The 13,430-nt window shown below is 41.0% G+C and overlaps 1 protein-coding gene across 4 annotated transcripts in view; it reads left to right on the top strand.

Moving 5' to 3' along the window:
- sorl1 (sortilin-related receptor, L(DLR class) A repeats containing) overlaps positions 1–13,430 on the top strand; it is a 98,613-nt gene that overhangs the window by 72,694 nt on the left and 12,489 nt on the right. For 2 of the 4 annotated variants that reach the window (XM_069147345.1, XM_069147342.1), the window contains exons 18-39: positions 147–278; positions 561–652; positions 1,552–1,798; positions 2,046–2,184; positions 2,402–2,575; positions 2,709–2,822; positions 2,927–3,049; positions 3,988–4,107; positions 4,615–4,740; positions 5,063–5,173; positions 6,016–6,147; positions 6,791–6,922; positions 7,144–7,278; positions 8,010–8,162; positions 8,348–8,521; positions 9,232–9,360; positions 9,580–9,706; positions 9,906–10,075; positions 10,636–10,748; positions 11,464–11,568; positions 11,684–11,750; positions 13,292–13,374. In XM_069147345.1, the coding sequence (XP_069003446.1) occupies positions 147–278; positions 561–652; positions 1,552–1,798; positions 2,046–2,184; positions 2,402–2,575; positions 2,709–2,822; positions 2,927–3,049; positions 3,988–4,107; positions 4,615–4,740; positions 5,063–5,173; positions 6,016–6,147; positions 6,791–6,922; positions 7,144–7,278; positions 8,010–8,162; positions 8,348–8,521; positions 9,232–9,360; positions 9,580–9,706; positions 9,906–10,075; positions 10,636–10,748; positions 11,464–11,568; positions 11,684–11,750; positions 13,292–13,374 (2,898 nt within the window). Of the gene's footprint in view, positions 1–146; positions 279–560; positions 653–1,551; positions 1,799–2,045; positions 2,185–2,401; positions 2,576–2,708; positions 2,823–2,926; positions 3,050–3,987; positions 4,108–4,614; positions 4,741–5,062; positions 5,174–6,015; positions 6,148–6,790; positions 6,923–7,143; positions 7,279–8,009; positions 8,163–8,344; positions 8,522–9,231; positions 9,361–9,579; positions 9,707–9,905; positions 10,076–10,635; positions 10,749–11,463; positions 11,569–11,683; positions 11,751–13,291; positions 13,375–13,430 lie in introns of all 4 variants that reach the window. The other 2 variants (XM_069147344.1, XM_069147341.1) reach the window with 1 other exon arrangement.

Raw genomic sequence — 13,430 nt, 5'->3', positions numbered from 1 at the left:
ATCTAAACACAAGTGAAGCAGGGCTTGTTAATATCAGTGCAGGGACTCAAGGGGAGCTCATTCATCCCTGCCAAGCTCAGCTTGTTTTCAGTATGTTGCACAGTTACACATTATCAACATGCAGTCGCCCATCTTCTCCCCTGCAGCGTCTTTGTCTGAATGGCAGCACGGGTCAGGAGGTCGTGGTGAGGAAAGACCTGCAGAACGTGGAGGCCCTGACCTTTGACCCCATCAGTAGACTGCTCTACTGGGTAGATGCTGGAGCTCAGAAGATTGAGGTATAGAAAAACACCAAAGTGTGTGCGTTTGTATCTGAGAAACTCTGTCAAAAGAGAAGACACAGTAGGACACAGTAGGACACAATAGGACACAGGAGACCACCACAAATGTCTTTAGCACTGCTGCAGACATGAGGCAGTCAGTCTTCAATGTGTCTGAAATGATCCCACTAGTTCTCATCCAGCTAATTTTGCTCTTTAAGGACTCATTTGTTAATCATGGTATATTATGGATATTATTTTGTTTCATTTTGAGGAGTTTCTCTGTTGTTGCGTTTGAAGGTGTCGAACCCTGACGGAGACCTGCGTCACACTCTGCTCAACTCCTCCGTCCTGGAACATCCCCGTGCTCTGGTCCTGCTGCCTGGAGAGAGGTGATATCACACACGCTTGTAGTTTATTCCTACATTAGAAGGCGCTCACTGTCATAATACAGCCATCTTCTAAACTTAACTGTCAAGGCACAAATAGATCACTACATTACAAAAAAAAAAAAAGCACAGGATTCAAATCCGTCATCACTCTAAAGGTAAGACTTTAATGCATGAAAGCAACGTTAAAACAACTAATTTGAATTTGAATTGTTTGATAAAGGTTATCCTCATTTACATTGTTGCGGTCAGAACAGTCTGGATTGAGGCTTTAACCTGCAGGACTGTATGATTTACCCTCCAACCCTCAAACAGGCCGTTGAGGAAGAGATGACCAGACAAACTGACCATACTTTCCAAATACTGCTTCTCTTTCTTTATCTAAAATTCACACTTTCTCACATGCACCAAAAGAAAGAAGATGGTTCCACTTCTGCAAACACCATTCTGCTTTTACTTTGACTGTGTTTTTCCGTAATTCCTGTTTTTTTTTCAATCAGAAAATGTATTTATGTTTGACTCACTGAACACACTTCTTCTTTTTATCCCATCTTCTTCTTACTTTTCAGGGGCTTTTTTGTTGCCAGTCTGTCTTGTATTTCTAAGAAAGGAAGTGCTTGGGGTCCAGATATCAATGATCTTTGCACTGTACTGCTTTTGATTACATTCTTAATGAATCTTAGTTATAATAAATCAGATAAATCACAAAATATCTGTCATCACCTATAGGAAGTGTTGTTTTTTTTCTTTGTTTATCTTTTCTTCATCTTTATCTCATAGATCAACCCTGAGCAAATGTCAAAGTGTGTCTTTGCTAATGCTCATAATGACAATAAAGCACACAAGTTATTGAACATTTGCAGTTGAATTAACCTTGTGTTCCCTCCTGGGACATCCCACAGTCTGATGTTCTGGACCGACTGGGGAGACCGAGCAGCTGGTGTTTACCGGAGCTACATGGATGGAACCAACGTCTCCTGCATTGTGTCGGAGGGCGTCCGCTGGCCCAACGGCATCACAGCTGACGATCACTGGCTGTACTGGACCGAAGCCTACAGTGACCGCATTGAGAGGGCCAACTTTACCGGGGGCCAGAGGAGCGTTCTCATGGAGGGACTGCCACACCCATACGCCATTGCTGTCTTCAAGGTAGGACTGTCTGGAATATATGAAAAACTTCTGTCTTTGTACTTTTCCTCAGGTCTTGTTATATATTAGAAACATGATATTTGTTCTGTATAGAAACATGTTTCCCTGTTTCTGAAGATCTGGCACCCTGTTACCTAAAATATACCTCTAACACTAAACCCTGTTAGGAGTGTGGTATATATAAAATGGCAAAAGGCTGGATTAGATTTAAGTTTTCAACCGGCTCACGTTGGAATGCTGTTTTCAGAATGATCTGTACTGGGATGACTGGTCCAGAATGGGAATCTTCAAAGCTCCAAAGGCTGGTTCCCAGAGCAACGAGTTGATTGTTGGCAGACTGACCGGAGTCATGGACCTCAAGATCTTCTATAAGGGAAAAAGCAGAGGTGAGGAGCTGAGAGGGAAGACACGTCCAGAGGGTTTGAAAGTAGAAATCAGATCAGTCCAACATTGTGAGATATCTGTTACATTTCAGAGCCAGAGCTTCTCAGATAAAAAACTTTCGCTGCTGTTTGAATTAAGGCAAATATGGTCGTTCACATGTACAAATTAGCTGCTTGGACAAATTAAAATCACACGTGGCCTTGATCTGTTGCCTACTAGGCCATAATGCGTGTGCCGACCAGCCGTGCAGCCTCCTGTGTCTGCCTCAGCCCGGCCACAGACATACCTGTGTGTGCCCGGATGGTACCCCGACTGTAACCATGCCCAACGGAGAGCTGCAGTGCCAGTGTCCCACCGGCTACCAGCTCCAAAACAACACCTGCGTCAAGACTGGTGAAACACAGCACATACCACAGAGTGTTGCAGAATGATTTTGTCTCTGTTTCGAAACGAGGCCTTCTACCTCAGAGGGGACGACCTGATTAATCAGCGGTTTACATGTGACCTTTTCTTTTCCATCGATCAGAACACAGCTGTTTGGCCAACCAGTACCGCTGCTTCAACGGCCGCTGCATCAGCAGCATCTGGAAGTGTGACAGTGACAACGACTGTGGAGACATGAGTGATGAACAAGAGTGTCGTAAGTATCCAACTGCATCACTTTTCCCACAGTAAAGATAAATCTGCTGTTACTCCAGAAAGAAAACATTAGCATGTTCTTTTTTGTGTCATGTCTTTTCTTAGCCACGACGACCTGTGACCCCTCCAACCAGTTTCGCTGCGTGGCCTCAGGTTCCTGCATTCCACTGGCCTTCAAATGTGACCATGAAGACGACTGTGGGGACAACAGTGACGAGGAACATTGTGGTAAGAAGTGCTGCTCGTCGTTGTTTACTGTTTGTGTGGTTGTTAATGCTGCCGGCAAATAAGTGTTGGCGGTGTTAACTGACTGTTGGCATTACATTTTTGTGTAATGTTAACACTGAGAAAGAATTTGCTCACATACGTGCTTTTCATTCACACTTTCTTGTGTTTTAACCATGGTTTTAAATAAATTAGCTATTACCTGTGAAGGGAGGTTAAACATTGGGTGCGATGATTTGGCAGAATAGACACTCTCACTGCCTCTGTCACAGTAACCTCCAGTTATTGCAGAGATTTTCAAAGAACATTCAAAAGTCAAAGAAATGTAATAATGTTGGCAAGAGTAAATGGAAATGACCTTCATGATAGCAAAACATTTCAGTCATACCACAATCCTTTTAAAAATTGTACAACAACAGTAAAATGCAGCTGCTTTGATGCTGCTGGAGAGTCCACTAAAATAAGTGTAGCTGGGTGTTGACATGATTAGGTTTGTAATAGAAATAAAGATAATAAAGTTTGTTACAGGTATTTTTATGCACTTGAGCCAGAGCTGATTTTGTGAGAATGAGCCTGAGCTAAAAAATAGTGCCCTGTGGGACTCCTCAGGTCCTATCTACTGTATTTTTCCAGATTGATATTTTGTTCTCACATTGTATTTCAAAAAGTATATCTTAAAAACAAATAGAACAATATTATATGCACACACACACACACACCACACCACAACTGCTGAGATGTGTGACATCTATTACGTTTTTAAACACATTCTTGAACCAATCTGTATAAAATGTGTTATTTGAGCTGTTTATTTCTCAAGTTTTGCCTTGAGCCTTACAGTTATATTAATCAACAAGTTTTCTGCTTTGTTGTGCTATTGACAATACAAGGGGTGCCATTTTTTTTGCGGTCAATAACTTTGTTTTTGATGCATTTAACAGAGTCTCATCAGTGTGGCCCCGGGGAGTTTACATGTGCACGAGGTGTTTGTATCCGCGAGGCTTGGCGCTGTGATGGAGACAATGACTGCAGAGACTGGTCAGATGAAGCCAACTGCACAGGTAAAGAAGTTTCTGACTACATGATATATTACACTGCCTAACAAAAGCCAAGCACAGTAACTATGATACATAGGCAGCTATGAGTTTTTACCTGTAAACTGTATTTTACTTGTTTGACCTTTTGCACATGTACAGCTAACTACACAGCTAAAGTCATACAAATACGGATAACTACACAGCTAAAGGCAGGGCGCCATATTGTAACTGAGCAACATGATTTGTTACAGTAGAAATAAAATCTAATTTATAATGAGAAAACTCACAGTCACAGGAATAATCACACATTTATATAATTATTTGTACTTATTTTAATACAATTCCTATTCCTTGTATGCATTTACTGTGGCAAAGATATATATTTGGTTATGGAAAGATTTTATATTAATTTGTAACAATTATACATACTATATACTGTATATATTTCAGAATCAAGGGGTTCATTGCTACGAATATGAAGCACTTACCAGCTTCTCCAAGTCCTTAATGTCTTTGTTTGTTTTTCCCTAGTGGGCCACCATACTTGTGAGCCCAGCAGTTTTCAGTGTCACACGGGTCACTGCATACCACAGCGCTGGAAGTGTGACGGTGATGATGACTGTCAGGATGACTCAGATGAAGATCCTCAGTACTGTGGTAAGTTTATACACCAAAATGGTGTTGGCTATATATTAGAAACATGATATTTGTTCTGTGTAGAATAATGTTTCCCTGTATCTGAAGATCTAAAATATACCTCTAACACTAAACCCTGTTAGGAGTGTGGTATATATAAAATGGTCAGTTACAAGACATTGAATATCAGCTTAGAACATCACAAGTTTCGAAAGTCATAATTGTTCATGCCCTGACACATACAAACTGACATCGTGCCACTTATAGACGGCTATACATTCACAGAAGCAACAACTGTGTGTTAGCAGGGATTCTTAATTCATATCCTGCTCTGTGTTTTCAGAGGGCCCTCAGTGTAAAGGCTTCCTCTGCTCCAATGACACCTGCCTGCCAGCCTCCGCACACTGCAATGGTATCCAGGAGTGTCCAGATGGCGCTGATGAGCACAACTGTGGTGAGTTTGATTAGCGGAAAGAATAGCTGTCACAGAGTAAAACGTGTTGTCGTAAAAATGGTGTAGGGTCGTGAACCAACTCACTGTATCTAAATGAATAACACTAACCTGAAATACATACAAGTAATATTTCAAATTGTTTCAAGTAAAACACTGGTACTAAAACAATATCTGAGTGAAATGAAGCTCAGGAGAACAATTGTAATATCACTGAGAAAATAAATGTGGAATTTATGACAGCAAAACATAAGTGTAATTTTCACATTACGTGCAGAATGCACAAGTGCACAATCCTAACATATTAATGTATGCATCCATTGTTAATGTCAAATAGTGTTATAGTACAAGGACCTAAAATGCATCATTTAGGGTGTTGGCCTGGGGACTGTGGCTAATAAGAGCAATGTGCAATTACTGCGCAATTGTCAACCAAAGACCTGTGTTGCATGTCTCGCCCCATTTTTGTGTTTCTCTACACTGAAATCTGTCAAATAAAAGCAAAAATAATTTTACAAAGAAAATTCAACTAATTGCCAATATTTATATGCTGGCTATCATTAGCTGTACTACATTTCTCAGAAAAGGAGTGGGTTAAGATTAGAGCCCTGAGGGACACCACAGGTACTTACAAAATGATTATGTTGTGTTCACTGCGTGTGTTATAAAATGTACAGCTTAAAAAATACACATTTAGTGTATGCTAAGGTTTAGCATATGACATAACTCACATTTCTTGGACACTAAAACATGCTCTAGTGCCTGTAGTTTAAGTCTAATGTTGGACAAGTTAATTTTGTGGTGATGAATCATTTTGGCTGTTGCTTTGTGTGTTTCACCCACAGACCCCCTGTGTACTCGCTACATGGAGTTTGTATGTAAGAACCGAGCCCAGTGTCTGTTTCAGTCTTTGGTTTGCGACGGGATCAAACACTGTGAAGACGGATCTGATGAGGACACTGAATACGCTGGATGTGGTGAGCTCCGCGTACCGTCACGGTGTCGCTGGACACTTGACTCTATTGACTACATTCCTTCCTTAACCTTGAACAACTGGTTGTAACACTTTAGGATCTTTACAGCTCTAGAAGGAAGTAAATCTAAAAAAGCCTTAAAATGTGGGACAGGTGAATTCGCAGCATTTACACAACACAGATAACAAGAAAGGGAGGTATGTTTCCACTGGACTTCCCCTGATTCTCACACCCCTGTGCACCTTAATAGTGACTCTGTTTATTGTGTCAGCAGAGCGTGATGGTCGGGATCTGTTTAGACAGCAACAGCATGTTACAGCTGCTCTGTTCAACATTTGCTTTCTTGGATGCTGAGTTAGCTCCTTCATGTCAGTTTGTCTGATCACGTTTCTGTAATTCCTTTAATTCCTCTGCTAAACCTCACGCTACTAGACTCTTATAAACCGTAATCTTTAACTTTTCCTGTCCAGAAGCAGACATCAAATACAGTTATTATTTGTTTATGATGCAGCCTATTGGGGAACAAATGTAAGATTGCAAATTAGGATTTTTTTTTTTTTTTTTTTTTTTTTTCCCTTTAAATTTCCTTTTTTGTGTTATTCCTTCAATGAATAAACTAATATTGGCCTTGTGTATCTTAACTCAGCCACTCCGTCTGAATTCGGCAAAGTGTGTGATGCCTACACCTTTCAATGTGCCAACGGAGTGTGTGTGAGCCTGGAATGGAAGTGTGACGGCATGGATGACTGTGGGGATTACTCTGATGAAGCCAATTGTGGTGAGGAGGATGAGCTTATGGAGAAGTACCAAGATCACACATACACATACACTACACATAGGTGTTTATTACCAAACCAAACGCTCTGTAGAAACACAATGTATGAATCATCCAGTCCATCATTTTGTTCTACTGTAAACTTTTATTCTGAAAAGTGAACGAGGCACAGTTGTGCTGGGGCAGCAATATCTGATGCTAACCTTTCACTCTGCACTTTGTAGCTGCTCCCACTGAGGTCCCTGGCTGCTCCAGGTATTTCCAGTATGAGTGCAGAAACGGACGCTGTATCCCCACATGGTGGAAGTGTGACGGAGAGAACGACTGTGGAGACTGGTCTGACGAGGCCCAGTGTACAGGTACACACTTGGTGCTGGGGTGTAAAAAAGCCAACAGAACTCTGGAGTCGGTGTGTCAATGTTAATAACATGAATATTATCATTTGTTGTATTATGGCAAGGCTAGCTTCTAGCTGAATTTCATCTACAGTCTATTGGCAGGTCACAATGAAAAGATTCACTGTGACAGAGCAATGCCAAGGAACATTACAACACACACCAACACACACACACACACACACACACACACCATGTAAGATAGAATTTTTTTTTAGTAGTAAGTATCTATCATTTATTTATCCAATAAATTCAATTAGCCAATAAAACACTAAGAGTCTGTTTTTCCTCACTCTTAAATATCACTTATCAAATAAATGTTAAAATCGCAGAACAAAGATCCCAAGAAAATGACATCCCACCAAATACAAATCTTTCCTCACTGGAAATGGTGGGAAATATTTGTTGCACTGACCCAACATATTGTACATATTGAATGCATTTGTAGATTCCTAATTTTTCTTCCAAAGATTGGCATTTGTCGCCTGAATACTTGAATTTAACACAAACCAAAGTCTCCTTAAATACAACATCAAAGTTTGGAAAATGAACATTGTCTTTAGATCACTATTTTCTGATAGACAAGTTTCATGTGTGTTTCATTGTTTTTGATACTTTTGATTTCATTTTTGGCCCAATTGCCCAAATTTCCCCTTCTATCTCCAGTCATTAAACCTGTATCTTATCCATTACAGGTGGTGTTACTCCTCACAGTTTGGACCCCACTACCACTACATGTGCTCCCAACCGCTTTCACTGTGGCTCCGGAGCTTGTATCATCAACACCTGGGTGTGTGACGGCTACGCTGACTGTCCTGACGGCAGTGATGAGCTCGGATGTCCCACAGGTAGTAGGTCTCCCTGCGAACTGGCTCTGATTTAGTTGCATAAGAATCACAGGTTCCTATCTGCTGTTGGCTGACCAAGTTGAAAAAATAAAATATTGGCCAATTCGACTTAGAATAACAATACTAAAAAAACAAATAAACTCAAGTAAGTAATAGTCTTTACTTCTTATTTCTCTGAACAGCAGTTAATGGCTCTGTGACTCAGGCCCCAGTACCCACCCAGGCTCCTCCCCCTCCGTCCCCTGGTCGCTGCAGTCGGGGTCAGTTCCTTTGTCGCCGACCCCCCCACTGCATCCCAGACTGGCAGCGCTGCGACGGTCAGCTGCAATGCCAGGACGGCTCTGATGAAGCCTACTGTCGTGAGTCTCTGCAGGCGGCACACACGAGATACACACACACACACACACACACACACACACACACACACACACACACACACACACACACACACACACACACACACACGCACACACAAAGGCCAGAGAACACGAAGAAAGAGAAGCAACTTCTACTGTCATTAAGTTTGTATTAATTTTGGCACCATATACAAATACAGATGGCATTTTTATATGAATTTCAAGAGTGTAAAATAAAATAATCTTGTTGCCCCTCCAACATTTGAAATTCCTATATTCTACGAGTTTCCCCTCCCCATCTCACGATTAGGATGCTTTGCCATATTAATCCCAGAGTTTCACATACTATGGTTTGAGTACTTGCGATTTGTTGTGAGTGTAACATACTCAGGTAATATAACAATTCTTAAAGCTCTGGCTTTAATGCAAAATTATAACATGAAATTTTAAACCTGCATTTAAAATTCGATCGTAGCCACTCGTGATCTACGTTTCAAATCTACTAGATTCCACTGGCACGTTTATTCCTGAAAGATTTTGTGTATGAATGCTTTCAGTTATTTTAATTTATACACATGTAAACTAAATGTTTTTAGTATTGTGGAAGAAAACATCCATACAAGCGTTTCAGTACTATTGATTTTGCATTACTGCCTGCAGAATATTGATTAATACAATAACTAAAGCTAGATTTAACACCTCTCTGTCTGCAGCCACCCGCGGGCCTCTGTTTTGCGTTAATGGGACTCGCTGTTCTGACGGTGAAGCCTGTGTTCTGGACAGTGAGAGGTGTGACACCTTCCTGGACTGCTCGGACCACAGTGACGAGGACAACTGCACCTGTAAGTCTGCACAGTTCTCACCGTGATCGTGGTGTTCTTAAATTATATATGAGAAAACCTAAGCGTGAGCTGCTTAATATCAGTTTCCTTGTACATGCAAGGAAGTTTGCTGCAGTGCAATGCTCCCACCTGCTGGTGATTATTGCACATTGTTCTGCTGAACATTTAACTAAGCGCCGATCCAAAAATGAGAATCTACTTGCTCCCTTTGTCCCCCAGTGGACACCCTGGCCTATAAAGTCCAGAACCTGCAGTGGACACCAGACTTCTTGGGTGCCATCACTTTGACCTGGTCCCGTCCCAAAAACCTTCCCTGGGACTCCTGCTACTTCCTCATCTACTACAGGTGAGCCGGGACCCATACACCTGGGGAATGTTTTCATGATGGATGGGAACACTGTGAACACTAAAAATCAGATTTCAACCAGCCATAGTACAGATGCTATACCAGTACAGCAGTTGGTAGTAGTGTTCCTGTTCCTAGAGTCAGTGGGACATATAACAACCTGATGCCCTGATGGCTTTCAATGCGTATTTCTGTTCAGGCTTGTGGGGACGCAGCAGTGGACCATCATGGACACCCACAGCAACAAGACCAGCTACAAACTGACTGTTCTGAAACCAGACACCACATACCATGTGAAGGTGCTCACCCAGTGCCTCAGCAAGTTGCACAAGACCAATGAGGTGATCACGGTCAGGACACCCGAGGGATGTGAGTATCACATGATCTCTCATACGCTTCAACACAGTCTCCGTAAACTGGTCATGTCTGACTGTTAACAGATGTATGGCAAATTTGAAGATAAATCTAGATTTTATGTATTTTCTGATCCTCACCATGTGCACCAATCCATTATTAGTTTGTAGTGATCAGCATATAACAACTTATGATCTGATGCTGGCAAAAGTCAGACACATGTGGCTGACAGTCCTCCTTCAGAAAACTATCATACTCATCCTCATAATACAAAATAATAGAGAAACTATCCTTTACATGTCTTTGCAACAAGTCTGATGTCACCATTCAAGTTTGCCAGCTCATTGAGATTTATCCCTCTGGTACTAACAGTCCGGACTCTGTCAGAGGTTGTTTGCATGTTTAATGAAGCTGCTGTTTCTTCTGCTATATCCAACATACACTTTTTTTTTTTTTTTATCTCATTTTGGGTGATGTGTGTGTGTGTGTGTGTGTGTGTGTGTGTGTGTGTGTGTGTGTGTGTGTGTGTGTGTCGGTGTGTGTGTGTCGGTGTGCGTGTGTATCGGTGTGTGTAGTGCCAGACCCTCCCAGGAACCTGCAGCTGACTTGTGATAACGGTGAGGATGGGACGGTGGAGGTTTCGTGGAACCCGCCTGACAAGGGACACGGCCTTATCAGGGAGTACATTGTGAGTCATTTTCTCTGCAACAAACCGATTAACATGTTCACTTTTAGACATTAGGAAGTTCCCCAAAAAAAATTAAAAAAAATTGGGACCAACCATCTGTCAGCCTCCACACTGTATTTTTCATTAAACATGCATCAAAATATAAAATCACTTGTCCCTCTGCTTCGTTCAAAAATTGTGATTAAAAGCTATCAAAATTAACGTCCTGTTTGAGATGGGAGGTTTTTCATTTGTGGAACACTTTCATTGCTTATTTTCATAGTTGTTGTTTTTTTTTTGCAGATGTTTGGAAAATTATTAATTTTGATATTTCAATTGATTTAAAAATGGCACCCAGCCCTAATGTACGGTTGTTTTAAAAATTTTGCAGATAACCTGATTATTACAACAACAAACAATAGCTGTTTGCGCTTTCTCTGCCAAATCTAAACTTTAAGGCTGTTGATGGTTTGAAGCGAGAAAAACTCACATCGTGCGTCTTACTCCTCTTTCATGAAAAACTGAGTTATCACATTTAATTTGGCCTGTGATGGTTGTTGATGATACAGCTGCTTTGTCACACTTTTTGTGACAATCTTATCAATTGTACATTCGCTGTCGGGCTTTTCTGTGTCTGACTTTATGTGTGTGTGTGTGTGTGTGTGTGTGTGCGTGTGTGTGTGTGTGTGTGTGTGTGTGTGTGTGTGTGTGTGTGTGTGTGTGTGTGTGTTCCTAGGTTGAATACAGTGAGCGTGGAGGCCTCGATTGGACGTCACAGAGATCCACCCAAACCAGCGCTGAGGTGAAGGAGCTGCAGTCAGACACTCTGTACAGGTTCAGGGTAAGATACCTCTCCTCGTCAACATGGTAAAACGGTGGATAAAAAAAAAAGAATGAAGAATATCAGATGTGGAATTGTCATGTACGTGTATGTGTAATCTCGGATGCTTCTCCAGGTGGCAGCGGTGACCAGTCGAGGTGTCGGAAACTGGACTGAGGTTAAATCCATCACCCCTAAGAAAGGTAAGATGGTCCTCCCCCTACAGCATCATGCAGGCAGTTTAGAAGCTGTCCAACACTGTCATCTACTGGTATTTAGAAAGTATTTCAGGTCGTGCAAGTGTGTTGTTTCTGTTTTGAAGCTTCACCTCTGATAATGTGAAGGCTGCCAGTGTGATTGTTGTTTGTTCACAGAAGCACCTGAACTACATGAATTACAATACCACATGGTATAGTTATTTAAAGTACTTAGATCTTAGAGCTGGGTGGTATTACGTAATTTTTTTCAAGGTATATCAAGTTTTTTTTTTTATTGCATGAATGGGCCTTTATATAGGCTTATTCTACTGTTAGGAGTGCAAATGATATAATGACAGTTCATTTTCAAAATGCACACTTGAATAAACAAAATATACTGATATGGCAAAACAATTCTAAATGTTTGTGTCCAGCTTTTTTCTGCGCACGATGTATGCGCCGTGCCTTTGTGTCGACTTGACAGAAGCGTTTAAGGGTGTACCTTCTCTTGTGGCATGAAGGGGGAAACAACTTTTGTCTTCTTATAGATGAGTGCAAAAAAACTGGAGCACAGTGACTATTTGTCAATTACAACCTTGAGATGCAATGTTTTCGGTGGCACTGTTGGTTGACAGCCTCTTCACAACCGTGTCCAGCCAAACTTTACAGTAAATCGTCTTTTGGTATATGACGGAAACCCCAAAATCTCTAAACTTCCTGTCTGGGCGTGGCTCTCTTACTGTTCTTGAATGTAACGTTGGAGCCTCTCCTCGCTGTTAACATGCTGTTCTGATACCTGCTAGCCAGCTAGTGTACCCAACATGCCGTTTGCCAGTGTAACTTCATAAATTATGTGTGGCAAATTGTTTGTGTGTCTTAAACCTTTTGGTGCCATAGTGTTTCCCTGTTAAAGAGAGATGATTCATTATTATGAGAGCGCGAGATTTGCTGCCTGGTATATTGTTTCAGCACCATCATGTGCTGAAACAAAGAAATCCATATTTTATGAGAATTACATTTTGCTTTATCAGATTAACCAATGTACTCAGCCCTGTTACAACCCATAAGAAAGCAGCATTAAAGGTAAACTTCTTAGAATTAGGAATTCTCTAAAAGCTGATGAGTTGATAATTTATAGCCAGTAAGGAAAAATAGAAGAAAATCAAAATACGAGTTGCTCTTGTAGTAAATTCATAATAAAGTATATTTTCATAGCATTGATCCACATTAAACCATTTTCACTCACTGATTTATTAATTCAGATTCTGCTTGGTTTTTCACAGTGTCAAGTTGCTGTGAATAAAACTGAAAATGTCCTCAGAATCTTTCACCAAAAACTGCTTATATAGAAGCAGTAGGTGATGAAAATGTGGAAGGCTGAGTTCACATGAGCAAGAACATTTCTATTTAATGTTTACAGAAAATAAAGTTGCCTGCATTCATTCTGCTACCTGTGAATGTGAATGTCCTCATCAGCCATCTGGAGTATAAAAAACATTTGTGCAAATAAATGGAGATAGATTTTGAGCTTTTCTTTCTGTGTGCAGCTCTGCCTCCTCCCTCTGTGATTGCAGACAGCATCACCACTGACTCCATGAGCTTTTCATTCAGCTTGAACTCCCAGTATGATGTAAGAGCTTTTCTCTAAAACACCTCCTGAGTTTATTACCTGATGTGATTGTGTCA

The sequence above is a fragment of the Embiotoca jacksoni genome, unplaced genomic scaffold, assembly GCF_022577435.1.
Source record: "Embiotoca jacksoni isolate LCO1_2020_lvr unplaced genomic scaffold, fEmbJac1.0.p SCAF_14, whole genome shotgun sequence".
Classification (NCBI taxonomy): Eukaryota; Metazoa; Chordata; class Actinopteri; family Embiotocidae; genus Embiotoca; species Embiotoca jacksoni.
Note: the sequence above shows the minus strand (reverse complement) of the source record. Positions and strands in the feature narration are given on the sequence as shown.